This window comes from Thamnophis elegans, chromosome 1 (assembly GCF_009769535.1).
Source record: "Thamnophis elegans isolate rThaEle1 chromosome 1, rThaEle1.pri, whole genome shotgun sequence".
NCBI classification, from domain to species: domain Eukaryota; kingdom Metazoa; phylum Chordata; class Lepidosauria; order Squamata; family Colubridae; genus Thamnophis; species Thamnophis elegans.
In genome coordinates, this window is record NC_045541.1 from 51534417 (window position 1) to 51562234 (window position 27818).

Sequence of the window (27818 nt, forward strand, 5' to 3'; positions counted from 1 at the left end):
AGGAGGCAACGCATCGGAGCAAACTTGCCCGGCTGGAAACGCCAAGTCTCTTTTGCCTTCCTATCTGCCCGCTTATATCTGAAATTAAATCAAATCATGGAACGGGGTGAAAACTCCAATCTGGCAAAAGTCATAAGGCGACTTTGAGGGAGAAAAGGGATTCCCTCCGGTCGCAGAAGCGAAGGGAGGAGGGGGAGGGGCGGGAAGAGGCTCCCTCTCCCGCGCCTCTTCCCCACACTCTTCCTCACGCTCCGCTCCGCCTTAAAGAGCCAGGCGCGTGCGCGGAAGCGGCCTCCGAACCTTCCTCCTCCTCCTCCTCCTTCGTCTTCCCGGCTCGCTCGCTATGGAGCATCCCCGCGCCGAGAGCCCTGGCGGTGGGAGCAGCAGCAGTACCAGCACGACCAGCAGCAGCAGCGGAGGCGCCGGCAGCAAGGAGGGCGACGAGCCCGAATCCCCTCCGGGTCCTCTGCCAAGCCGGGCTCACCAGAAGGCGGCGACAGCAGCGGCGACAGCCACCGGACCTCCGGCTTGTTCGGTAAGGGAAGCTCCGCCGCTGCAACCAGGGCACCAGCAGGTTAGGCCGCGGCCCCGTGGACTGGCTTGTCCCGCCTCCCCGGCGGAAGCGAACGCGGGGTGCGGGCGCGCTGGTAGCCGGAGCGCAGTTGGAAGAAGGCGGAGAGGAGTCGTGGGAATGGAGCGGGAGGAAGTGGGTTGGGTTCAACGCTAAACCCGGGGCTGGGGTGGAGGAGGAAAGGGGAAAAGAGAGTAGGGAGGATAGGAGCCCCTCACCTCTGGCTTTGGTGGCAGAGATTGCCTAAGAGAAGGGGGGGAAACAGTAACAGAGTTGGAAGGGACCTTGGAGGTCATCTAGTCCAACCCCCTGCTCACGTAGGAGACCTGTACTGGGGATTCGAACCGCCGAACTGCCGATCTTTCTGATCGACAAGCTCAGTGTTTTAGGGGAAGCAGGTGCTGGTCATGCAAGGAAAAGGCTCTCCCGTCGAAAACGTCTGCCTCCCCCCAACCACTTTCTTTTTTGTTGTTTGCTCAAAAACTCCTTCCTTCCCCCAAGGGAAAGGGCCCCGGCTCACTTTGCAGACACCTGGGACAGACCAAGAAGGAAGGTGAAAGCTTCCATTGAATATGCTCCAGCTGTGTTGGATTAGAATTCCCATAATCCTCTGCCCAGCAATGGTTTTGCTGTCTTTGGAAAGATGACCAGGGCAACCTCTCCAGTATTAGTAGTGCAGGTAGTCCTCAACTTAGGTCTCCGATTGAGGCCAAAATTTAGGTTGCTAAGTGAGGAATGGGTTGAGTGAGTTTTGCCCCATAATTTTACCACTTTTCTTGCCACAGTTGTTATCACTCTGGTTAAATTAATAACACAGTTGTTAAGTGAACCTGGCTTCCCCATTGGCTTTGCTTGTCAGAAGGTTGCAAAAGGTGATCACATGACACCGGGACATTGCAGCCAGTCATAAGTATGGAACAGTTGCTGAGCATCTGAATTTTGATCCCATGATGATGGGGGTGCTTCAAAAGTTGTAACTGTGAAAAACTGTCATAAGTCACTTTTTTCAGTGCCATTGTAACTTTGAATGGTTATTAAATGAACTGTTGTAAATCAAGAACTACCTGGACTGTAGTCCAGTGTCTCTTGAGACTGCTATTTTTGTGTTCAAAATATCTGGAATCTGTTTGGGTCCTTTATTTTCCAAAATAGTATGCTTTCCATACTATTGGAAGCAAATCTACTTTCCAACAGTCCTGTTCTCTATTTTAGAAAAGAGATAGATAATTGAGGTTGTCACTACAGGTAGTCCTCAACTTATAGCCATTCATTTAGTGACCATTCAAAGTTATAACATTGAAAAAGTGACATGACTGTTTTTCACACTTAATATTGCTGCAGCATCCCCATGGTCATGTGATTAAAAATTCAGACACTTGGCAACTGGCATATATTTATGACAGTTGCAGTGTCTGGGGTCATGTGATTGCCTTTTTGTGACCTTATGACGAGCAAAGTCAGCGGGGAAGCCAGATTCACTTAACAACCATGTTACTAACTTAACAACTGCAGCGATTCATTTAACTGTAGTAAGAAAGGTAGTAAAACTCAATAACTGTCCTGCCTGCCAATGCAAACTTTGGGTCAATTGTGGTCGTAAGTCAAGGACTACTTGCATCATGTTTAAGGCCCTTCAATAACACTGATAACCAAATGAAAACCAGGATTTGTTTGTAATTTACCACAGACCAATTTAGCATTAGATTTGTGGACAGATTTTAGGAATGTGCATTGTAATTGATAAAAGTAGTCAACACTGGAAACAGTTTCGGTGGGTGGTATATGCACCAGTTTCTTAAGGAGTTAATAGGAACTAGTGAAATCTTTCAATTGTCTCCAATTTTACTGGCTTCCTGGTATCTGGAGTTTTTATAAATACTCTCTTAAATTGGCTGTTTTGTATGGTACACAATGCCTTCATGCAGATTGGTTTTTTGTTTACCACGTGTTTACAAACCATAGTGTGGCTTGTAAACCATGATTTATGGTTTAGCGTACTGTGTGGACCCAGCCAGTTGCAATCTGCTTTTAAAACTCGGCTTAGCATGTTTTTGCAATTTAGCTATTATGTGGCTGAAACACACCATGATTATCAGCACACCTGTTGTTGGGAGAGGAATCTGATTAAACATTTAACCACTCCCACCATCCCAAGGTTTTATGGAAAGTTATTCCATTTTTGAGTGCAAATGTTAAATATTAGAGAATAAATTCTTGCCATTGCCCTAGCTTATGTCACTGAAGTTTCAAAGAATGGACTAAGTGTTTTTAATTGACACTCTTCTGATTCTTAATAACATAAGCTAACTTTTACACTAGTTGGTATAAATGTTATTGTAGTTAACTGTGGCTGGATGTGTCTTTCTTTCCAAGGAATTTAGGCAGGAAGTATATCTTCAGCATGCAAATGGACTCTGTATGGACTCTTATCATGGGTAATGTAGTAGTCTTGTAGGCTGTTCAAATTTCATCTGCCTTCAGATTCCCATTGTTAGAGCCCCAATTTTGAATGCTTCATTTTGGGTTGAACAATAGAGTCAGGATCCTGCTGTTTTAATGTCAGCCAGCCAGGTAAGAGGGCAGACATTTGATTTTAATTGCTTAAATATACATGCTGAATGTTTCACTACAAGGGATAAAACTCAAGGAACGACTTACTACCACCCAACTCTGTCTTTTTTGGTATAAATAGCTGATTAAAATATGTAAACCCAGTAAATCAGGAGAAAAGAAGCTTCATTAATGTAGATGAAGTTAGTGTTTTGATACTCATTTGGTATTTAAAATTATCCCCCCTCTCCCAAAAAAAATTAAACAAAAAAAGCTGCATGTGCCTCTGTCATCTTCTTAGAGATCTAAGATTGTCTCAAAGGAGCTTTTTCAAAAGGCAACTGAACTGGTTATTTTGAGGAAGGAGAATATGATGTTTCATTAGTGATGAAGCTTCCTGGATGAGAAGCAAAATGTCATCTTCTTCCTCAAAAAACAAAACCAAACACCAGCCCAATTGCCTTTTGAAAAAGCACCTTTGAGACAACAATGACCTGGATGATTGAGAAGCTGCAAGGACAATGATCTAAGACAGGGGTGTCAAACTCAAGGCCCGGGGCCCGGATCTGGCCGTCAAGGTGCTTAGATCTGATCCGCAGGGCCACTCATTTTCGCTGCTGGCGCTCTCGGGCCACCACAGGCACCCATGACATGAGTGACATACAGCTGGCCAGCCCCACCCCGCCTCCCGAGGTCAAACACAACGCTGATGCAGCCCTCAGTGAAATCGAGTTTGACATTATAGGAAGAGAACCTTGTTAATCTATGGTGGCAAAAACCAGGAATCTAGTAGCACTTTTTCTGATCGACCAAATGTTATAAAAGGACAAGAGCTTTTGTGAGCTGTACTTCACTTCATTAGATACATGTAGTGGGTAGGCTAATACAGTATTTAAATTTGAATGAGGATGGGATGAAAGGCAGAAGAAAATATACTGGTTATGTGAGAGAGATTACAAATACCCTTATGAATTAACAATTGCAATGAGTTAACCCACTGTATTTTTTGAGACCACTAGAGATTGTCTGAAAACTTTTGATGGATGTGAATTTAATCACTATGGAGTGTCCTGGTAGATTGAATTGTTCTGATATTACCTTGCCTTGGTTAGAATTGTGATGTCAAACCTCTGTCCATTAATTCTTTCATACAAAATTTATCTTATGCAAAATCAGGAGGAGGCATTGTTGGCAGACGATGGCACATATCACATTGGAAGAAGAGTGTACAAAAAACATCTCATCTATTGTGTGCACTTGTTGGATCTTGTGAAATGGTGCTCTTAGTGTAGATGCATAGACCTCTGGGTTTGGGGCAGACTCGCAGCCCCATTTTGCTGTCATTGTTCTATTTTTGCTGGTTTAGGTTGGATGATAGTCTTTAAGCAAGTATGGGCCTGCTGGCTTGAGAAAGCGCAGTATCATTGTCCAGTATGGGATGTTGTTAATTGATAATTCATTTGAGTGGGTTTGAGCTGTAATCTGTAGAGAGTGGTGCTCTATTGCTTTGTTTCTGTGGTCTGTCTTTTACTAAATCGTTCTTAGGAATTGATCAAGCCCAATTGTTTTTGTCTTATTGATATTGTTGCATGCGTAGTTCAGTCTTCTGAATGCCTAGTTTAATTTCATCAGTTGAGCACCTCTGCCCATGAATCAGATATGGTTTTAACTTAGTGCCTGGCTGTAGATGATTTGGTGATGTGTTTTTGGGGGAAAGTGAAAGCATGCAAGTAGGCCTAGTAATCTGTGGCTATATTTATTTATTTATTAATGTGATGTTTATATATCTGTTCTGTAGTATTACAGTGATATCAAGGAAACAGACTTGTTCTGTAGGCTGAGCTTGACAGAGGGGTGGAAGTTTTTGAAGTCATGATAGAATTTGATGAGATTAATCTCCATGGGCCCAGTTGATAAGGATGTTGTCAGTGAATCTCAAATAATGAAGAGGTTGCAGGGAGTTAAGAGTTAAGAAAGCATTGGTCTAAGTCAGGCATGAAGGTGTTAGTGCCACTGATTGCCAAAGGTGAAACGGTTCTAGGTGGATACGAAATCACAAGGTTTGGTGGTAGTGTGTGCAGTTTTGGCATCAGTGATGTTCTTGATGGCCTGAAGTCCATCCTTGCGGGGAATGTTATTGTTTAGCATCCATGGTTGTTGAAATAGTTTGCTAGGGTGATTGCCTATGCCCTATGGCAGTGATGGCAAACCTTTTCAGCACCGAGTGCCCAAACTGGAATGTGCATGCATGTGTATGTGCCCTGGAAACCCAAAGACCAGCTGGCCGGCACGCACATGCCTGTTTTTGGCTGTTTTTAGGCTATTTTCCAGCTGGTTTCCTGGCTGTTTTCAGACTGTTTTCTAGAAAATGGTCTGTTTTTTTAATTGTTTTTGGACATTTTGGGAGCCATTTTTGGCCATTTTCCAGCGCTGCAGCACCCACAAAGACCAACCGAGCAACCAGAAGAGCAGCTGGCGATAATGCGCGCCCACAAAGGGGGCTCTGCATCTCACCTCTGGCACACGTGCAATAGGTTCGCCATCACGGCCCTATAGAGTTTTCCCAGGAAATCTGTGGTGACTCTTAATTTGTTGGGAGTGCTGGTCTGACAAATGGAGTACATGAAACCTGATATTCCAGTTATGATAGATTAAATGCTTGAGATAAAGTGAATCTCCTGGTTTAAGTAGGAGGATTAATGTAATTCTCCCTCTTTAAACAAATTAATGGGAAAAACTGCCCCTTCTTTCAGGCAAATGCAATAATTTGATACAACAGTAACCATGACATGCATTGCAACATCTTATGTTTTCCTGCGCTCCTTGTCTAATGGATAAACTAATCAGATAGGACAGCCACTTTTCGCTGACTTGTGTGAAAAGGATTATAATAGAGGTAGTATTGCAAAGATTAAAATATAATACATGCATTCTAAATTGATAATTAGTGTCATCACTTATAACCAATTATACTTGATTCTGCTTTTTAAGAGCCAGTGATTTGATACTTGGCAGCAGCAAAGTGCTTTAATAGATATAGAGCTGTAATGTTTACAGACATACCTTTTTCCCCCTAAAAGATCATGGAAGATTGTTTATTGAAAAAAATAGAAATCAGCATTGCTGAAGCCGAAAAGAGGACTGGGAGGAATGCTATGAACATGCAGGAAACTTATACTGCATACCTAGTTGAAACAAGGTAGGTCAAAATCAAAATAAAGTTCACTGTTACATTAGCTTTTTTTTTTTTTACTATTAGTTTGAAAATTATTTTCAATGCATTTTATGGTTTATGTGGCTTTTCCATTCTGTCTTAATAAGCTTAGGAACAAGTAGAATTGCTTGGAGCCAGTTTTGCAACCATGTCCTTAAAGAATCACACATTAAAATAACTTATGCATAAGAAAAAAGCTGACTCAGTTACTACTGTTGTGAAATCTCTTAAAAATAAAAGCAGTTCATTGGCTGGAACAGCATGGCTCATGAGTGCTTCAGATCAAGCAGATTGTCCATAGGATTGGTTAATTGGTAGTTCACCATCTTCCAATGGTATTAGATTACTGCTTCAGTTGTTGCTCAAACTAAGAGTGCATAACAAATATAATATTTTTATGTATTAAATTTATATTTTATGTTTCTAGACTGCCCATCACCCTCAGAGAGGGGCTCTGGATGGTGTACAATATAATCAATATATAAAACAGAATATAAAGTTAACATTAGAATATTAAAATTAAGATTAAATATTAAAATTGTGAAATTTTAACATAACATTTCAAAGACAAAAAATTCCAAGATAGCCATTTAACAATGATTAATAAAGGCAGAAGGAGGGCTCTCGTGGTGCCAGACAACTCCACAGTTCCATGGTCCTTTGTGCCCCCCATGCAAGGCTGCAGAGGCAAATTTTGATCCCTTTACAGAAAGCTAGAAGAATGGGGGGGGTCTGACTCATTTTGTGGGGGGGAGAGAAAGATGATCCATAAACTAGGGGCAGCAGCAGAGAAGGTTGTCTTCTTAGACCCTGCCAATCAAAAATCCTTGATTGACGGGATCTGCAGCATAGGGTATCTCAAGGAGGGGGAGGCTTTGGAAGGCTGGAGGCAAGTCGGCTTGTGCCTGCACTATAGTTTCCCCTGTACCTGAGGTGCCCTTTATTCCAAAAAAGAACATTAGACAATTTGAAACTGACTGAGAATAGCTTTTCAAGGAGCACTTGTACAATAGATAACGATGCTAGGATTTGCCACCTAATCCATTACAGCCTACAAATTTCTTATTTATTGAAGACATTTTTTTTGGAGTGGGGGATTAACCAACGCTTAAGCATGTTGTGGATTAGAGACATGTCACTGTGGTTGTATGGTGTTCGCATCCTGCTACACATCACCTTATGAATACCAAATACAACAATGTTTTTGAATACTTAAACTTACAATTGTTTTCTGTTACAGTTTATAGTTATTTTGCTGATAGAAGAATACACAATATCATCCCCCCCCTCAAACATTGATAGAAGCATCTTAAATTATTTATTAGCTTATATTTATTTTGCTAAATAATTAGTACATTTAAATTAAATTAGCAATTTAAAGCTAACTAATAAAGCACATATCAAACATACAATAGGAAAAACTTAAAATGCATGATTAGTGTCTGCTTTGTTGGTTTTTCTGACATTCAGACGGATTTCTCCAAACACTTTTTGTATCTTGGAATTAAACTAGGTATTCTACTGATCTTCACTTGCTCTTATCATAATTAGGTTCTGATGTTGTTTAGGTCTGTGGAGTCAATGGGTGAAGGACAATGTTCCCCTCCAGACTCTCTTTGGAGGAGATACAGTGAATTTGAATTGTTGAGAAATTACTTGCTAGTGAACTATCCACATATCATTGTACCACCTTTACCAGAAAAAAGGGTAAGACTCAGTTTCTTCTCATTCTGTTTGGTTATGTCTTTTACCCCATTATTCATACTTGGACTTGTTAAAGTTCATGCCTCTATGATGACATACTAAGATATTATTTCGGGTTCAGGAGTGATTCTTGATTTATATTTTTATTTCATGTGCAATCTTTACCCTTAAGGCTGCAAATACATCCATTGATTTATGAAAGGAGTGTTTAACGTTTAGGAAATAGGAGATGTGAACAAGAGTTGAGCTTGTGTAGCTTAAAAAAAAAACCCTAGTGCTTCATTGTAAATTTATGCAAATAATATATAATGGCTAACACACTTCATATATCTTTTAGAGTGAGAAAATTTAGAGTACCATGTTTACCTACCTGCTTTTTTGTGTCAGAGTGCATGTGGGAGAAAACAGTTGATATATGCAGATGGGGAATGAAATAATTTTATAAATAAGATACCTAATATTACAGGCAATTAATCTTAAACAATAATACTACTTCTTATCTTTCTCCCCTTTTGGAGGCAGTGTGGTGGTTTCTGGCAAGTAGATATCCACACAAATATACTGCTCACATCAATTATCCGTAAATTGATAATATGGGATGTTGCACATTGTTTTGTCTTCTCTTACTTTTAAAGGATCGTCTTAAGTTCAGGGTTGTTTTCCTGTCAGATAAATATCGTACAGCACTTTTAAAAAATGTGGATTGCCTTAAAAGGATAATAAATACTTCATACGATTAACCTTCCACCTTGTTTTGCAGGCAGAATTTGTTTGGCATAAGCTCTCGGCAGATAACATGGATCCAGATTTTGTAGAGCGACGGAGGATTGGCTTGGAAAACTTTCTTTTGCGTGTGGCTTCACATCCAGTTCTTTGCCAGGAAAAAATGTTTAATGCATTTTTGACCCTAGTATGTTGCTTGGATTTTGTAAAATATACTTATGCACCTTAATTCTAATTCATCGAATATGTACCTACCGTATATACTCGAGTATAGGCCGACCCGAATATAAGCCGAGGCACCTAATTTTACCACAAAAAACTGGAAAAGTTATTGACTCGAGTATGAGCCTAGGGTGGGAAATGCAGCAGCTACCGGTAAATTTCAAAAATAAAAATAGATACCAATAATGTTTTTGAATATTTATTTCAAAGAAAAACAGTAAACTAGCGGTGTATTCAATGAAATACTTCACTCACCTCATGATGCTGATGTCCCGCTGTGATGATGATGTCCCGTGCAGCCGCGGGAGCGATGTCCCGCCTCCTATGACACACGGCACAGTGATTCCTATCATTGGATCACTGTACCAGAGGAGGTGGGACATCGCTATGTGGCTGCTTGCCATAACAAGGAGGAGGTGGGACATCGTTGCAGAGCGGCAGGAGGGGGAGGAAGGGGAATCGTAAGACAGCCCTGCATTACATTAGAACGTGAGGAGGGGGGATGGTGCAGTGCGCGCTGCGCGGCAAACTGACACAGAGGGAGGGGAAACTCACAGGGGCACTGGGCCATTCACGAGTGTCACCCAGCGGCATGGCCCCGCCCCTTTTTCTCCTCCATTTCGGGCAAATTTTTCACTGACTCGAGTATAAGCCGAGGCGGCTTTTTTCAGCCCAAAAAGTGGGCTGAAAAACTAGGCTTATACTCGAGTATATACAGTATATACATTTTTCAGAATATATCTTTCTCAAATGGGATTAAATATTTAACTGAAAACTAGGATAATTGATATTATTCAGATAGTTGAAATAGCAGAACCAATGTGAGAGAGTTTTCTTGTCTCCTCTCATTTTGATGCTCAGTAATTTTAGAAATTAGAGTGTGCATATATGTTGATATACACACATCAAATGCAAATTTTCATGTTTCAATTTTTTTAACCCCTAGGTAATTTTTTTTGACACTGCCAACCTCAACCTTTTTAGAAAGTTAATGATTGGCTTAAGATAAACAATTCCAGTTTAGAATAAAAAACCCATGTCACTGATATTGCATTCCAAAACATGTATGGTATAAACCAGTGATCCCCAACCCCTGGTCCGCGGACCGGTGCCGGGCCGTGGAGTACCTGGCACCGGGCCGCGCAGCGGCCGGGGGCCATGATCGCTGCAGCGGCCAGGGGCCATAGTTTCTTTCTGTATGCAAATTAGGGCTAACTGGCACAAGGGGTGTTACTGGACCGCTGGTGGCACTCTGATGTCACCAGCGGCCCACCGCCCCCCTGTGTCCAGCGCCGCCCTTCTCATTCCTTTTCAGCGCTTCAGCGCTGGCCGATTCCTGAAAAAAACCTAAGCGCCTGCGCAGCTACGTAGGGCTAGTGTAGACAGCGCTAGTAGCGTAGCCTTGCGTAGGCGCAGTTTGTGCTACGCTATCTACGCTAGCCATACTGAACTGCGCCTGCGCAAGGCTACGCTACTAGCACTGGTCATCGACGCGCTCAGCGGGCCACGGTAAAATTATCAAAGGCTGACTGGTCCGCGGCGATAAAAAGTTTGGGGACCACTGGGTTAGAACAGTGATCCCCAACCCCCGGTCCGCGGACCGGTGCCGGGCCGTGGAGTACCTGGCACCGGGCCGCGCAGCGGCCGGGGGCCATGATCGCTGCAGCGGCCAGGGGCCATAGTTTCTTTCTGTATGCAAATTAGGGCTAACTGGCACAAGGGGTGTTACTGGACCGCTGGTGGCACTCTGATGTCACCAGCGGCCCACCGCCCCCCTGTGTCCAGCGCCGCCCTTCTCATTCCTTTTCAGCGCTTCAGCGCTGGCCGATTCCTGAAAAAAACCTAAGCGCCTGCGCAGCTACGTAGGGCTAGTGTAGACAGCGCTAGTAGCGTAGCCTTGCGTAGGCGCAGTTTGTGCTACGCTATCTACGCTAGCCATACTGAACTGCGCCTGCGCAAGGCTACGCTACTAGCACTGGTCATCGACGCGCTCAGCGGGCCACGGTAAAATTATCAAAGGCTGACTGGTCCGCGGCGATAAAAAGTTTGGGGACCACTGGTATAAACATTATTGGTATGTGTTGGCCCCTTTAAATAGATGATGAATGATTTTTTTAAAAAATCTAAAAAATATGTGAAATGCTGGGAGTGTTTACAAATACTTTGAAAGATCCAGTGTATTCAGTAGTTTAATTCCTTTTGTCTCATAATAGAGTACTAAACAAATTAACAATATTAATTTCTTTGCTAAGAGGAAAAATACCTTAGAGCAGAAATAATGTGTTCTTCTAAAACTCTAATCCTGTCTGTAATCAAATAAAACCCTGCATTACTATTTATTGTACATACACAATACTACTTTTACAATCTTCCCTCTCCCAGACAGCATCTATTAATTGTTCTTGAAGTGTTTTAATTATATAGAATATTTTATATATACATTTCAGCATTGTATGGAAAAAATATGATTTTCTGTCTTCTCAGTAAATAGTAGAATTTGGCAATTATCCATTTAAATCAACCGTGAATACAAAATTCTTTACCCAATTCATAAATATAGCATTCCCGGGCATGGGATGTAATGATGTGACTGATATAGGTGTATCATAATTGTTAGGCTTGTCAAATTAGTTTTAACCCTACTGAGAATGGTTTACCTCTTGTTTATATGGTCTTGGGCCACCACAGTGTGCCTTACACAAGGAAGAACAGTGCTGCTATAACTATCAGTGCATCATTAATAACGCCTTGAAATAAAAATGGATATAATTTTTATTTCTAGGAAACTGGCTGGAAGGAGATGGTAAATGAAACAGGCTTTCAACTGAAGGTAAATTACTTTATAATGCACTATAATTATATATCCAAAATGACATAATCATGTAAACTGACTTACTAATGAAATTTTGTGCCAGTTTAATATTGCATGCTAAAGTTCAGGCAGTTCAAAATATTTTTGTATAATTATCTTTCATTTAAAAAATAAATGTTCTATATCCTTCTAATTATCTTCTGAAATATGCATATCTACATGGGTTAAAATGCTATGTAGAAGAGAGCATTTGTATACAAAATTGCTAAGTAACTCTGCATACCTTACCATCTTCATAACTATAAATCATACTTATAAAGGAGTCATCTGCTATGATTGTGCAAGACAGCAGGGAAAGGAATATACAATTCTGTCTTAAGTGCCAAGCAACGCATTAATCTTGCATTTTTAAGAGATACTTAATGCTACTACAAATATTTTGAAAGATGCCTAGCATTATGTTGAAATATTCCAACATTACTGTTCTAATCTGAATTGGGGTTTTATATTTCAGCTGCTGTTTTCATGCTTTTATAGCTTAAAGTAAATTTTTTTAGGAAACCAAAATAGATTTCTAATATAATTGCATCTTGGAGAATCTAAAAAGCTGACTTTGAAATTACTTGCTATATATTGAAAATACATTATATAAGTGTTTTATATAATGAGAGAATTAATGTACTACATCGTAGTATGGCAGGATAGCAATTAGAACGTGTGTGCTGCTTACAAGCAACATAATTATTGGTCTAACCCTAACTCCTCATAATATTTCACTTAGTGCATGAATTATATGCCAATTTTTATTATATGTAGAATATAGGCTTTTTGTCATACATAATTTTAAGAATTTTGCTTATATTAGTGAAATATAATATATGCTAAATTTAAAGACAGTAGAATAGAAAGGAGTAACATTGAGAAAAGAAAATAAGAAAGAGAAAAAGGAATTACTATCAACATTTATCAGAACAAGTATAAACAGATTTAGTGATTTAACCTTATGTAAAGTTATAAATAAATTTATCTCAAATGTTTTCATACTCAATTTACAAAAAAAGCTTGGTAAATGAAGAGAAATATAACCCTATGACAATATTTGAACAAGCTAAAGGTTAAGGCCATTAGAAGTAAAAGGAACAAATATAAAGTTGGTTTATTTTATCTGGATTAAAATATATATCATATTTTACTTCTGGCTTCATTAACTTTGGAGTTAACAAGTTCCGTTGGATTTTGTTCTGCAAGTTAGTTTTGCAATATTTTATGCTTCTTAATAATTAGCACAATCACGTTTGGTTGTAATTTTGTTTTTGTTTCTAATTTAATATGTGTTTCTCCAACAGGCAGATTCTAGATTAAAAGCTCTTAATGCAACATTCAGAGTGAAAAATCCAGATAAGTAAGTGTGATGGCGCCTAAAAGCAATTACGATTATACTAATGTAAAGATGGAATCCTGGTTAAGTTCAGTGGAATTTGTTTCTGATTGGAATCAGGGAATAATATTATTGTTTAAAGAACTGCAATGTATTTTAGGAGCTGCCTACTTTAGTGTAACTTAGCATTTAGTGGCTAGCATAGCCAATTAAATATTATAAGATTACAAAAAAGAAATCCCATGTCATCCTGCTACAAAGTTTGTAATCAAGGAGTAATCAAATTGTCCTGCTTTCTTTTAGTCAAAAGAATGGACATGCTAAGTACTAAAATATTTTGAACATTATTTTATAATAGTAAGAACAGTATCATCCAACTGCATATAAGTAAAATGTTGGCCTGCACTCTCCCAGTGCAGTGCAGTATTCATAGGAGCCACTCATCCATTTGTTTCCACCAGGATCTTCAAGTGGTTCAAACCTGAATTTTCTCCAAACTCCTTAAATTGGCAAAGTGTTGCTGGCAGGATTTGGCTTCCATTCCCCTCACTATCTTGGTAGTCATCTGCTGAGCATTCTCATAAATGCTTTTTTTTTTTAGTCTTTGGTGTCCAGGACAGGATGCTATATTCCATATCTGGTCTGAACAAGGAAAAATAGAGGTGGACAATTAGTCCCTACAATATGGATTTAGTGATCTTACTAATATATCCCAAAACAAGTATGAGCTTTGGAGAACTAGATTAATAGATGTTCTAGTAGTTGAACTTTATGAGTGGTGTGGCGACCTAGTAGTGAAGACGCTCTCCTGCCACTGGGAAGATTGAGAGTTCAATCCTAGGTAGCGGCAGATGTTTCTCCCTTAAGGTGCAAAGAAAAACATCTGCTGCAAACTCCACGTGGCGTCACGAAGGGCATCCGGCCAGTAAACGCTCCGTTCCATCCAGTCGCCCCAATTCTACACAAATTAAGGAATTACAAAGTCGTGAAAAAGTAGTTGAACTTCCCCATTGTCACTATTGTGTACCTGTTTGAAAGTTTAATCATCTGATAGAGGAAGACTCAGCCACATGTTCCTCCTGCATAAATGGTCTATAATAAACTCCCATGGTAATACTACTTTTTGATTTATCTGGGAAACAATCTCAAAAAGATTTCCATGTTGTGGTTCATGGCTTTCCACTCAAGCATATGGTTTCTAATTGAGTAGCATAGTACCTCTTCCCTTTCTCTGGAATGCATTCATTTGAAGAAGCTGTTGCACTTCCAGACCTATATTCTACTGCTTACATTTACTTTTACATATTTTGCAAGTGCACTTGGAAAGCAATCTTACAACTTGCTCAAACTAGCTTTCTGTTGTATTGATTATAAAGTACACTGGCTCTGACCAAACTCCCATTTCTTATATCACTTTGGAACAGCACTCAACTTTGGAAAAATATATTCAGAATCATTTGATGCTGAAATTGCCTGAGGTAGTTGTCTCATTAAAATATAATGAAGCCTGATTTGAAATATCACCGAAAGCATGTAATAAACATTATCCCTTGTTTCTAGAACATAGCCTGGAGAGAAAATTATGATTCCCCACTCCCTCTTCATAGACACAGGTTTTCTGTGAACATTGATAACTGGGCCACCCAAACAAGTACATGCCCTTTTAAGTTTGTGTATATTATCTCTTTATTTTGTATGGTTTTTTTACGTTTCGTAAATTCTATTACTCAGCAGATTTTTTTCCTGTTCATATGGTCTTTTTGGAATAGGACGTATGGGTCAAGATTTACATTATTTTTGTTGTACCTACCTACTTTCCTATATTTTCTGTGGGGTTGCGTGGGATTTGTCTATATGTCTGTATGTTCCAGGTGTTAAGTAGGGTTTGTCTCTGAGATGTCAGACTTTTATTGAGGGTTTTGTCTTGCTTTGAAGAGAAGAAATTTGTGTTCCTTATTGCTAATAATGTATTTGCACCATCTTGTACTTCTAGGAGATTTACAGAACTTAAACACTATAGTGATGAGCTGCAGTCTGTCATATCTCATCTTCTAAGAGTCAGAGCTGTAAGTGTTTTCATCTTTGGATTCTGATGAAAATAATGTAAGTCAGCCTGTCTTAATGTGCAACACACGGGATCATTTGTTTCTTTGTGTGAAATGGATTGAATCAGATAAGCCCTTGCTCTGCATACAAGAAATTATATGGATAGTTTGAAATGATAGGGACATACTAGTGAGGTAGTCAATAGGAGATGTTTCTGGGGAGCTGTGAAAAGAGAAGTTACGTTTGGACTCTTTGTGTTTAAGCTCTTCAATTAGCAGTATATGTGGATGGTTTCATGTCTAAGAAGTGGAACGAATTGCTTCTGTTCCTTAAGGCTAATTCTGGGTTTAATAGTTGCACTTGGTATCATGAATCTAAACATACACATTTCTAATCTGTTTTCTCTAAGTTACCTATCACTGTCTTCAGGTTAATATTTATTTATTTATTTATTTATTTATTATTTATTTATTTATTTATTTATTTATTTATTTATTAATAGAACATCCCATTTATCTCGAAAGCAAGGCAGACTTTATAACTGGCTTTTTTGTCACCAAAATTAACACTCATCAGAATATTAGAAGAAAAAAACTCCTTAGAACTGATATATTACTGAAAAATTAGTTTGCAGAGAGAAATTGTATCTCAAATATACTCTCTCTCAAACTGAGGGTTATGGGTATATTTAAAAAAACTGAAGAAGTCATTTTATAAATGTTCTGATCCTTAAGTTAGTGTCCATGGTATAATATCTGGTAGATGTTCTGGTGAACCAAAATGTGGAGTGAAAATAATGGTGGGTTCAATGTGCTTGAGTAGTATTTAAAAGGGAAAAGAGACTAGGAAGTCTTCCTTATCATTTTATTTATCCTTTTGTAATTTCAATTGTTTCTTGTAAAAATTCATATTCTCAAATAGTTCTGGGCAGCTTATTCTCCGTCACCACGTCAAATTATACAGGTGGCAATAGAAAAATTTTAAACAATATGTTTAAACTGTTCAGTGTTTTCTGCTGAACACTAATAAGACGGGAGTCTGATTCCAACAATAGTTTGTTCCACAATAAAGGCTTTGTTTTGGAAAAAGCAAAAATCAGCCTCGGTATAAACATAGTCATTTTTGTTTTCTACAATACTAAGCTAACTCTAAACAGATAGTAATTTCAAAAATCTTGAATGTTTTTTAAAATATTTTTTTGGCATGGGAGAAATATTTTTAATTAAATATAGTTTCTACTTTTTTAGAGAGTGGCAGATCGTTTATATGGTGTATATAAAGTCCATGGGAATTACGGGAGAGTGTTCAGGTAGGCAAGAGATTTTATTTGTAAAATCATCCCTTTATATTTTGAAGGTAAGGTAAAGGTTCCCATTGCACATACATGATAGTCGTTCCCAACCAGAAGGCGGTGCTCATTTCCGTTTCAAAGCTGAAGAGCCAGCGCTGTCCAAAGACATCGCCATGATCATGTGGCTGGCATGACTAAATGCCAAATGTTGCAAGAACACTGTTACCTTCCCACCAAAGATGAATCCTATTTTTCTACTTGCATTTTTACATGCCTTCTAACTGTTAGGTTGGCAGAAGCTGGGATAAGTAACAGGAGTTCACCCTTACATGGTCCTAGGGATTCAAACCACCGAACTGCTAACCTTTCTGATCGACAAGCTCAGCGCCTTAGCCACTGAGCCACTGCACCTCTTTTTTTTGTTGTTGAAGATTTTGAATACTTATTCCCAACTTTTTAATTTTATGTGAGCATTTAAAGTGATTGAAGCGATAAAAAGCCAAAATTGGAAAGCAATAGATGAGCCATTAAGAGGATGTGAAATCAGGGAGTAGTTAGGAACAGGTAACAAAATATTATTCCTTGCCACATCCCTAGTGTTTTCTAACTTCAGTATTGACCATAACTGTGTATCAGAAATGAAGACATCCAGTATTGGAAAACTTGTACTTTCACAGACTGATGGAAGGGGGCCAGTTTGGCTTCCCTAACCATTGCCTAAATGGTTTCCCTAGAGAAAAAGTTTTAGCCTCTTAATGGTTTTTCATGGCGGAGCCATTGGCAGAGATCATATGGGCCAGTAAGCATAGGCTGAAGTCGGCTTCTTAGATTAGAGAGCTTTGCATCCTGGGCTGTATACCAAAGATAACCATTTTGTGTAGGCTATTTTGGGTGGGAGGCTTAATTGGAACATGAATAGCCTCTCTCCTTCTCTCTCTATGCCTGCTATTTCCATTTAAAACAAAAATGTAACTTAAATTGGGATTTGTTTTCCTGCCAGTAGAAATTGCTGAAAAGCAGTATTTGAGACCATTTGCTGTGTTGGCAGTTTGTTACTGAGAGTATGAAATGCAGTTACTCACGGAAAGGGGGGAGGGAAGTTAAGAATTGCTATTTGTCTGCTTATAAAGGGCCCCAGACCAGCTGCATCTGTGTATTTGAGATTCCCTTTTCTTAATCATGTAAAAGAAAAGGAAAGGAAAGGAAAGGAAAAAATAAAAAAGAGAAAAACTCTCAAAAGAAAAATGGGCATTTATTTTTGAAACCATGACAAACATCAGCAACATCATTAATGTTTAAACTTATATTGAGATTTTTACTTACTTTTAGTTATTAACCCAGTTCTGTACATTTAATTAATGAGTGAACTAAATTTTATGATTCCTGTAAATCCTTTATTTTGTTCTTTATCCACCATATCTTTTCCCACCTTTTTCTTGTTATGTAACTAATCTATTTTTTAAAATGCATTAATCAATAAATTATTAATTTTTAAAAAAACTTTCATTGCTCTTCTGGCTTCCAGCCCCCCTGTAAAAGAAGCAAGAAGAAGCTATTAAGTGACCTACCATATTTTTTGGAGTATAAGACAGACCTTTCTCTCTCCCTCCCTGCAAAAGAGTGTGGAAGTGTTGGTGCATCTTATACACCGAATACAGCCATTTTTGGCCTCCTGCAACCCCACATCCAATTTTTGTGAAAAATGGGTAAAAAACAGACCGCTTTTCACCATAACGGGGTGTTTTTGCCTTCCCCCACCTCCCAGAAACACTCTGTAGGCTTCAGCAGGGCTAGAGGAAGGGAAAAATGCCCCTGTTTTGGTGAAAAACGGGGGCGTTTTTGTCTTACCCCACCCTGCTGAAGCCTGCAGAGTGCTCCTGGGGGCCGGGGAAGACAAAAACGTTTTTTTTTCTTACCTCTTCGAAAACTTGGTGCGTCTTATACACTGGGGCGTCTTATAGTCCAAAAAGTACGGTATGCTTAATCTTGTTCAAAATCTGTCTGGGTCAGAATAAAACTTGCTGTATTGGTTCAATTTAAAAGATAAACTTGAATCTATGACAGCTGTATGTATTTTATTGCATCCTGCATTTTTACATATGAAGTGGTTTGTTCGCTTCTTTGCCAGAATGGGGGATGTAGCAGAATATTATTTCTGGACATAAACTATTTAATTATAAAAAAAAACAAATAAATGAGACCAATATAATAGTGCAGATATGTCTTTTTAGTTGTGTCTTTAGTTGTGTGCATAATTCTCCAGTGATGGAAATTTGACATTCTGACTGGGTGGTCTCTTGCCACAGTAAATGTAATTTTCTAAGCCAATAATTGTGGCCTTTTAGATATTACTGATGTATTGCTCACAGCATCCTTTAATATTTACTATGCTAGCTTGGAAGCAGCTTTGATAAATTATAGATTTCCCTGTCCCACCCTTGTCTAATAATGTGGAGATTTACCTATTTCATTTTAGAATTTTAAGTTATTATCAAATTAGATTACATACTGCAAATAAACCCAAATCATTTTTGTTTTGTTTTAATGATCTCAAAAGATATTGTAATTTTTTTAAAAAAAATTACATAACACACAATAAGTAGGTGATACCAACAACAGCAAATAGAATGTGCAATGCTGTTTCTTATTTAACTCTTTTTTCTTTAGCGAATGGAGTGCAATAGAGAAAGAGATGGGGGATGGGCTTCAGAGTGCTGGTCATCACATGGATGTGTAAGTATTGGCTGCATTAGAGTTGATGGAAGCCAGATGAGCACATTAAGGGATTTTGGGGGGGATGGGGGGGGGGAAGAGAGTAGCAGTGTGAGCTGTGCTATATTTCATGGGCTTTTAGGTTGGGGCTGTTTTAAAATCTGTTGCATTAAGTAGCCCAAAGAGTCCCTGGTGATTTAAAGGGATTTCTTTTTTATTATTATTTTGAAACTATAGAAGAGACTGGTGCAGTTCCAAGGTTTCCTTTAAGTTTCCATGCCAGGAAGTTGTATAAAGTAATGCAGACCTGATTTTTTTCCATTTGTTTGATAGCAGTAGTTTAGCTCTTATTTTACAGATGCTATGAAACTCTACAAATTTGTTTTTTAAATATTCATTATATTTGATATTTAATTTGGGAAGAATATAGACTACTCTGGCATTAATAGGAGCCAATTTTCGGAGAAAACTCTGAGTGGAACATAGGGCTCACTTGGCAGTTTGCTACATTTCTAGATTCTGTATTATTGGCCTATATTGCAGGAGGAAGTTTTTTTTTAAAATGCCCAGGGGCTTGCTATTCCTGATTGGTCATTGAGGAAAATAATGTCAGCATTGTCAACATTAATGGTAATTCTTCTGCAAAATATTTTTCCCCAAAATACAATCTAACCTGAAAACAAACCTAGCCCAATTTTCACACATGTGCCTAATATAAGCCCTACCCCCAAAACAAGCCCTAGTTAAGCCCCACCCACCACCTAGTTGTACAAGGTGCAACAAGGCACATGCATAAATATCAAGCTAGGGCAGAGGGGCGTGGACCTGCCCCATGCTCCCCACACCCATTTACCTTAGGACCGTTGCAGCCAGACCTCCCTCGCCCTGACACCTGTCACGCTGCTACCTGATTTCTGCGGCCGTCTGTGGCAGAAGACCATGTAGCGCTGGTGCAGCTGCTTGTGGCAGGAGGCCGTGTGGCTCATCACACTGGTGCCACCACTTGCAGCAAGACGGCGCATGCACGTTGCACCAGTGCCATTGCCCAGGCGCACAATGGTGCAATATGCCACACAGCCTCCTGCTGCAAGCAGTGCGATGAGCCACGCAGCATCTGGCTGTGAGCGGCCGCAGAAGTCAGGCAGTGGCGCGACAGGTGTTGGGCCATGGGAGGCCTGGCTCTGGTGGTCCTAAGGTAAGCGGGTAAGATATACCCCCAAAATAAGACCTGGTGCTTATTTTGGGGCCCCAAATAAAATAAGACGCTATTTCAGGGAAACATGGTACTATTTCCATTAGGAAATGATGGGTCTTCTGGAATCATCCTACCATTGTTGCATCAAAATAACAATAAATGAGGATAGGCTTTGTATTATATATTGTCAGGACTAGGATGATCCTAGAAGACAATGAAGAAATGATGAAACAAACCACAACTAACAATACATTGAGAGACTATTTCTAATTGGCAGAATGTAATCCTCTTCCTGGCCACACCACAATGTTTAAAATATATATTTTAAATATTCTATTTGATTACTATGTATGCCCTCTTTGATCATGGCCATGTGAAATAAATAATATAATTGTCTTTAGTTTTGTTTTTATTTATGGTTTAGCTGCCAATCCTGTAACCAGTCTTCTTGAATATTTTCTTGAATATTTTTAAGCAAGAAATTTTTGCCACTACAGAATTTATATTTTACTGTAGTAATTATTTGGAAGGTTTCCAAAAATGAGACACTGACTCTTTTGTATCAGTTTTGGTTCTCTCTTTTAAAAAAATATGTTTTTACCAAGTCATTTTAATTAAGCCTTATGAAAATATTTTTAAATAAATACCCCTGCAACATTGATCAAGTTTGGGGAATGTGAGTTTGTTTTTCTGCTATTCTTTTTTTCTCTCCTACCAGGTATGCAGCTTCTATTGATGATATACTAGAGGAAGAAGAACACTATGCAGATCAGCTGAAAGAATACCTCTTTTACGCAGAAGCCCTTCGGTAAGCACATTAATACATCTGCTGTAATTTTCCTGATAAAGTTTAAAGCATTACAGTTAACTCATTTGGTAAACAGTTGATAAGAGTGAACGATCAGAATGGGCATGCAGAAAACTTGGAAGAACTTGCTCTGCATATTAGCCTTGAAATAAGTTGTTATCAGATAACCTTGCTTCCTGATCTTTGCATAGCATGGGAATTATGCTGACTCCTGTAATAAATGAACTAGGCAAAGAAATAAAAATAACCTATCCTGAGATTTTATACTGAGGCTGCCGGTGACAGACTCAAATTATGCTCGGTCTACCATATTTTTGAAGAGATTTGTGCTTTGTGGAACAAGTAATTATTTACAACTGACTGGAATTACAAGTAATGATTTGCAGGTGTGTTACAAAGTTATTAGAGAATTTTAAGGACTGGGGATTTAGTAAATAGTTAGCCTTTCTGACAGCTGTGTCTCAGTGTTTGACCAAATATCTAAAGCAGATTGAGCTACTGAGCAACCTGTTTGCAGATACCTATGGCAAAGCAGTCTTAAAATCAAGATTATCAGAGTATAAGAGGATCAGGAATTATTCATCCAATGAACCAGTCAGAGTGGTTTTAGGAAAGCAGGGGCAGAATATAAGGTGTTCAGAAGATGAGGAATAAATGAGGTGGGTAGGATACCCAACACTTGGAGATTGAATGGAGATTATTGAAAGACCAAATATGGGCAGGCTGGCATGCAGATCATATGGAAGATATGGGGAAATATGAAACATATTTAAAATCTTATTCACAGTTTAAACATAAGTGTACAATTGCTTGGGTTTTACTTCTTCTGTAATTGGAACAATTGATGATGGCCCCGAGTTTTATTTCTGCTGAACAGAAATGACTCCAGAATATACAGGCTGTGAAGATTTGTTTTGGATTTAGGGTTAGGGTTAGGTTATAAACTTGACATAGGCTTATAGCTTGAGTAAAGGGATAGTTCTAAGGTTTTCTGACTTTTTTTGTGACTTCTGTGTTGAAATGTGTTATTTTTGCATACCTATGCAGAATATTCTCTGCAGAATATTCTATTAAATATGGAAATGTATGATTTTTATCCTGAATCTAACATTGGAAGAGCATCTCTCAAATGGGATGATTAAAGTTTGTTTGGAATGAAACGTATTTAAAATCTTATTTTTAAAAATAATATCGCTCTTTTATGTTAAAGAGAGGGTCTCATTTCTTTTTCTAGACACCCATGTGATTAAGGAATTTTCTAAGGTTAGCTTAAATAAGAACCTCCATAGAAGAAGTTCTCTGTTGTAGACAGTCCCCTTTCACATGGCTTTGAGCAGTGATTCTTAAACTTTTTGCTTTCAGGGCCCCTTTCCACTTTAAGAGTATGGAGCATTTGTTGTATGGGTTATATATATTGATATTTATCACATTTAAAATTAAAATTACTTTCAAAGACTATTTCTTTATTGAATCGCATAAAAATAAACGTATTAAAATGTTTTTCATAAAAAACTATTTTTCAACAAATAAAGTAATAAGAAGAATGACATTGTTTTAAATATTACAAATATCTTCAATAATTGGCAAATTTGATTTTGTGGACCCCTGTCAGGGTCTTGGGAGACTCCAGTAATCCTCAAATCAAACTCTTAAGTGCTCGATTCATGGACTGTGAGATTCATTCTTACTGCTTCTGAATGTATAGATTTGGATTGATGAGCAAAATGTTTTCATTTGTAATTTTTAATGGCTATTTCAGGACAGTTTGCAAAAAGCATGAACTTCTGCAATATGAGTTTGAAATGGGTTGCTCAGGATCTCCTATCAAAGAAACAGCAGTGTGAGGAATTGGCAACAGGTGTAAGTTTGACTATCTGTCCATCCTTTCATCCACCCACTTTATTTTCCAAAAGTTTAAAATTAGGGAGAGTCATATTTCTTAGCACAGACTGAGGAGAGGATGACAGGTAGGAAAATTCCCCTCCCCATTTTCCTGCCATTCGTCAAAAAGGCTCAATTCCAAGCCTTCAGTGTTGCAATCCTGGGATGTGTGTTCTTTTCCCAAGTGACATTTGATCACTTGAAAGGGACATGCTGTGCCCAGAGAAAAGGAACGAGGCAGTCCCGGCCCGTGCTGGCTCAGTTGATTTGCAGGCCCCGATTAAGGGGCTGAGCAGCCATGAGGTGACTGGGGAAGGGAAGGGCTGTCTCCTATGCTGGCTACGCCCACCCCCTTCACTAGGGCTTATTTTTAGGACATATATTAGGTCCACCCCAAAAAATCAGGCTAGAGCTTATTTTCGGGGTAGGTTGTATTTTCTGGAAAACACGATATGTCATAGTTCAAAATTAAATTATACATACAGTATGATGTTCTTTATTCCATAGTAACAGTACATTTTATAACAATAATTACTGTTGCTTTGGAAGAATCTGATGTGCATTTTAAAAGAGATTCAGTGTTTCATTGATTCAGTTTAAAATATTCTATGAACAAAATTCGCCTGATCATATTCTGTGGCACCCCTGCCTTTTTCCTTGTCTCTCCCCGGATTTTGACTTCAGTACTGTTCACTGCAACTAGAACATGTCATATGAACTGAGCAATCCAAATATGGAACAAGGATATGGAACTTATAAGGTGCAGCATGTTCTTGATTACGATTTGGAAGATAATGAGTCGTGCTTTAAATCACTAATACAAAATACGAACTGAAATGTTTTATTTTCAATTCAATAATTTGGACTGGGCAAATCTTGCTTCCTTTTGGACTGGGTGTGAAGCTGATCCAGATATGATATTTGTCATCCCATTAATTGGTAGAGTTGATTTGATAATATGGCTGGCTAGATGGGGGTTCCTCTCCCTTTCTCATTGCTCCTTGAGTGTCCTACCTGAAGCTATACACCCAGTGGAAAAAGAAAAGGGAGACTATTGTATTGCGGACAGAAATTTTACCTGGGATAAAAAGCAAGCCTTTTATCTTTAGTAAATATTTTGAAGCAACTGCCCATATAAACCTTTTCCATAAGAAAATTGGTTGTCTTGTTTTTCTAGAAGGTAGTCAAGCACTTTTTGAAATTGCTTCATTATTATACTTCTTTCAGACAATAAGAACGTTCTCGTTGAAAGGAATGACCAGCAAGCTTTTTGGCCAGGAGACACCTGAGCAAAGAGAAGCAAAAATAAAGATTCTAGAAGAACAGATAATGATGGAGAAGAACAGCTTAAAGCGAAGAACTTAGAGAGCCGGTAACCATTGCTTGTGCCAATGTGTATATACTGCACATGATTGTTTTATGGGTGTCCCTGTATATGTTCCAGGTGCTCATGAATATCCCATTATTGGCAAAACAACTCTGTACAAACCATTTTGTACATGCTGTAATATAAACTATGGAGGTTGAGCCTATTGGACTATTTCCATAGTTAGCAAGTTTTCTACCTCGGTTAAGTTAAGGTGAAATGTTAGTTCTGTCAAACTTGAGATATGTCGAACAATATGTCTCTGGAGATTTATTGCTCAATTCTTTGCAATTATGACCATTATGCTGGTTAAATGCAACATTTTTTTCTGTCATATTTACTTTTCTTAATGTTGCTCCTTCCCACTTATATATAATAATTATGATTAAATATAAAGTTATATTAGTTCAGTAATATAGTTGCATACATTTATATGGACCTTTATTAATACATTTGGGGTTTTTTAAGTTTTAAGTGCATACATTCCAAGCCATCTGTATTAACATTTCTTTGAGAGATTAAGATTTCAAGCAACAATTTGCCAAGAATACTCCTACAAACTAATGAAACAACTCCAGCAATAAGAAAAGCATGTGTTATGATTTTGCTTTGTTTTAAATGTATTTATATAGCTTCAATGTTCAAGTCAATGTGTTATGTTGATTGTAAAACTGAAATGAAACGGGAGATTCTAAAATGGAAATAAAACGGCTGAGGAAATGGAGATCTTGAGTGGATGGTAATGTTGCGTGAAATGGATATATAAGAAATTGCAATTAATAGACAAAAAAATAGCAGCATTCAGAAAATCAGTCTCTTGTTTGAATGTATGAATAAACTCATGTCATCAGCCCACTTACCCGGGGCTGGTTCTGTGCTAAGGTATTTCTTGTTTGCTCTAATTTATTTCAGAGACTTCATGAAAAGTGCTTGGGCTGATATTGAACACTTCAAGGAGCAAAAGAATCATGATTTAAAGGAGGCACTGATCAGTTATGCTGTGATGCAGATCAGTATGGCCAAAAAGGTAAGCCTGACCGAGAAGGAATTTCAAAAAAGAACCCAGACTATAAAATGTTAAAGCATGAGGTTTTAACCTAAATTAATGGACACCTCAAGAGAGCCATTCTTATACTAGACTTCTGTCATCTGTATACTATTCTTTGTAGATGTAGAAAATTCTGTTCATGTTGAATTTGCAAGAATACTTCCATCATGACATAGAAAAGGTTGATAATTTTAATAAAATTAATACATAGATAAGTTGCCGGAGTTATCACTTGTCTACTTAATGCTTAATTCAAATGCATATTTTTGTTCTTTTTCTGTATGTTTTGTTATTCTAGGGAATTCAGGTTTGGACAAATGCAAAAGAATGTTTCAGCAAGATGTGACACAAGAAATTCTGTCCTTTTGATGAAATGCTGGAGAACCGAAGCACAAATGCATGAACATGGATGCTAAGTTGCCTCATTTACTATATCATGGAATTGGTGTGTTTATGAAACTAGGGGCGCAAAGAAATGGTCTCTGTTTCTTGATGGCCACCTTGTGGCTTGTTTTGCATGCAGTAGCAAACCTGAACTTTGTAATTCTGTTTGAGATAAGGCTATAGGAAAGACCCAAGCTGGCTCCATTGATCACATCAAACTATTCAAACTATACCACGAATCTGTACACTATTGTAAATCATTTCCAAGTGCCCCCCCCCTTTTTATATGTTATAGTAAACACTGTAACCTACACTGTAAACATATGGTGATGATTTTTTTGTTTTCCAAATGTAGTGGTACAAAAACTAAATCTCCCCCTCTCAATTATTAGTAATATTCGACAATATCCTATGTTGCACATCTCAGATATATTACCCCACCCCACAAAACTCCTTAAACTTTGTAACACAGGCTTTGGATATTAATTTGTTATATATCAGGGATGTTTCTGAGCTCATAATTAAAACCAATAGGAATTACTTATAGATGTTTCTGTTTGCTAGCTCAAACCTCATAAGCTACTATCACTGATCTCAATAAACATGTTTAATATGACCTTTACATTTATTCAATGTCCCTGAGATTAAAGCATTTGATTCTTAGTTGGTTTTTTAATATAATAATGTCCCCTTTTGAATACTTGAGAACACCAATATGAAATCAAATAGGCTTATTTGCAATATGAACACGGATTGCTTATACATATCTTTGCCTTGATTTTGTATAATATACATTGTCTAGGTTTCTTTGAAAAGGAGGTGTGTAAAGGATGCATTGTCATCTTTACAATGTATTCAAAAGCAAGATCTTTTTTGCTAGTTTTATATTTCTTATTCCCAGCTATCAGAAAAGCTAATGCTCCTTGGCTGCTTTTTCATAATGATATTTTAAGAGATTAATATGGAATGAAACCAGACTTACTGTGAATCTTTGTCAAAAAATCAGGTACTCATTTTGTCAAGCATGATTTAACTAGTTTACAATACACATCTAGAAAGTACTTAATCTGTTTATTTCCTCAATCAGAGCTACTTTGCCAAGGCCATTATGAAATAATATTTGCAGATAACTTTTTTCAGTCTATCATGTAACCTATGATCATTTTAAAAAGATTAATGATTAATTTTAATTACATAATTATTTCAAAAGAAAATCTAATACATTAAGGTAAATCAACCACATTGTTCCATTCAGAAAGGTGTAGAATATAGTTCCCAAACTGATAAAACTTTTACATTCCAGAAACAATAAGCAGCTACAAATGTAGACTTTTAGTAGACTTTTAGAGTAGTTGTGCCTTAATTTAATATCAGTAGGCACCCGGAGTCAATATTTTCCATGCACTTAATCTTCCTAGTGCCTTCCTTCTCTTACCCTTCTTTCATAAGCTGTATAAAATAAATGTATCAGTATGTCTTTTGCTAACTGTATTGAGTTTTGAGAAGGGATCAAAAGGTTTGTGCCAAATATATTTAATAAAACTACCCTTTATTATGTTTTGTTTTCATATTGATTTTGGATTCTCTTTAATTTGACTTTTTTGTTGGTATGCTTTAAGAAAAGCATATTATTGATTTGTAATTACTCATTTTTGAGATTTTAAAAATCTAGCATCTTGATTTCGGAATATTTTCAAGCATTTGTTTCTGTTCAGTGATGGTTCATGTTTCTATGGATTTCAAGAAGGTGGTTCCGATTGACATTTGCAGTGATTAAAAAATGTTTAAAACCTGTGTTTACTGAAGCATACCAGAAAGTTCTTGTAAGAGCTTACCATTATCTGCGGTTTCTCTCCAGTCAATTTCTTCTAGTACCCTATGTAGTTTGAGGATAAGATTATAGCAAGTGGGCT

General features: G+C 38.1%; 1 protein-coding gene across 1 annotated transcript; it reads left to right on the forward strand.

The window, feature by feature from the left end:
* SNX4 (sorting nexin 4) lies at positions 1-27462 on the forward strand. The gene is given in 16 exon segments (XM_032217070.1): positions 1-535; positions 6202-6320; positions 7904-8042; positions 8800-8949; positions 11767-11814; positions 13143-13198; positions 15168-15240; positions 16468-16529; positions 19179-19244; positions 21137-21226; positions 22986-23031; positions 23033-23086; positions 24335-24431; positions 24434-24479; positions 25386-25500; positions 25820-27462. Coding segments are annotated over 16 exon segments (1401 nt in total). The 5' UTR covers positions 1-343; the 3' UTR covers positions 25868-27462.
* The last annotated feature ends 356 nt before the right edge of the window (positions 27463-27818 follow it).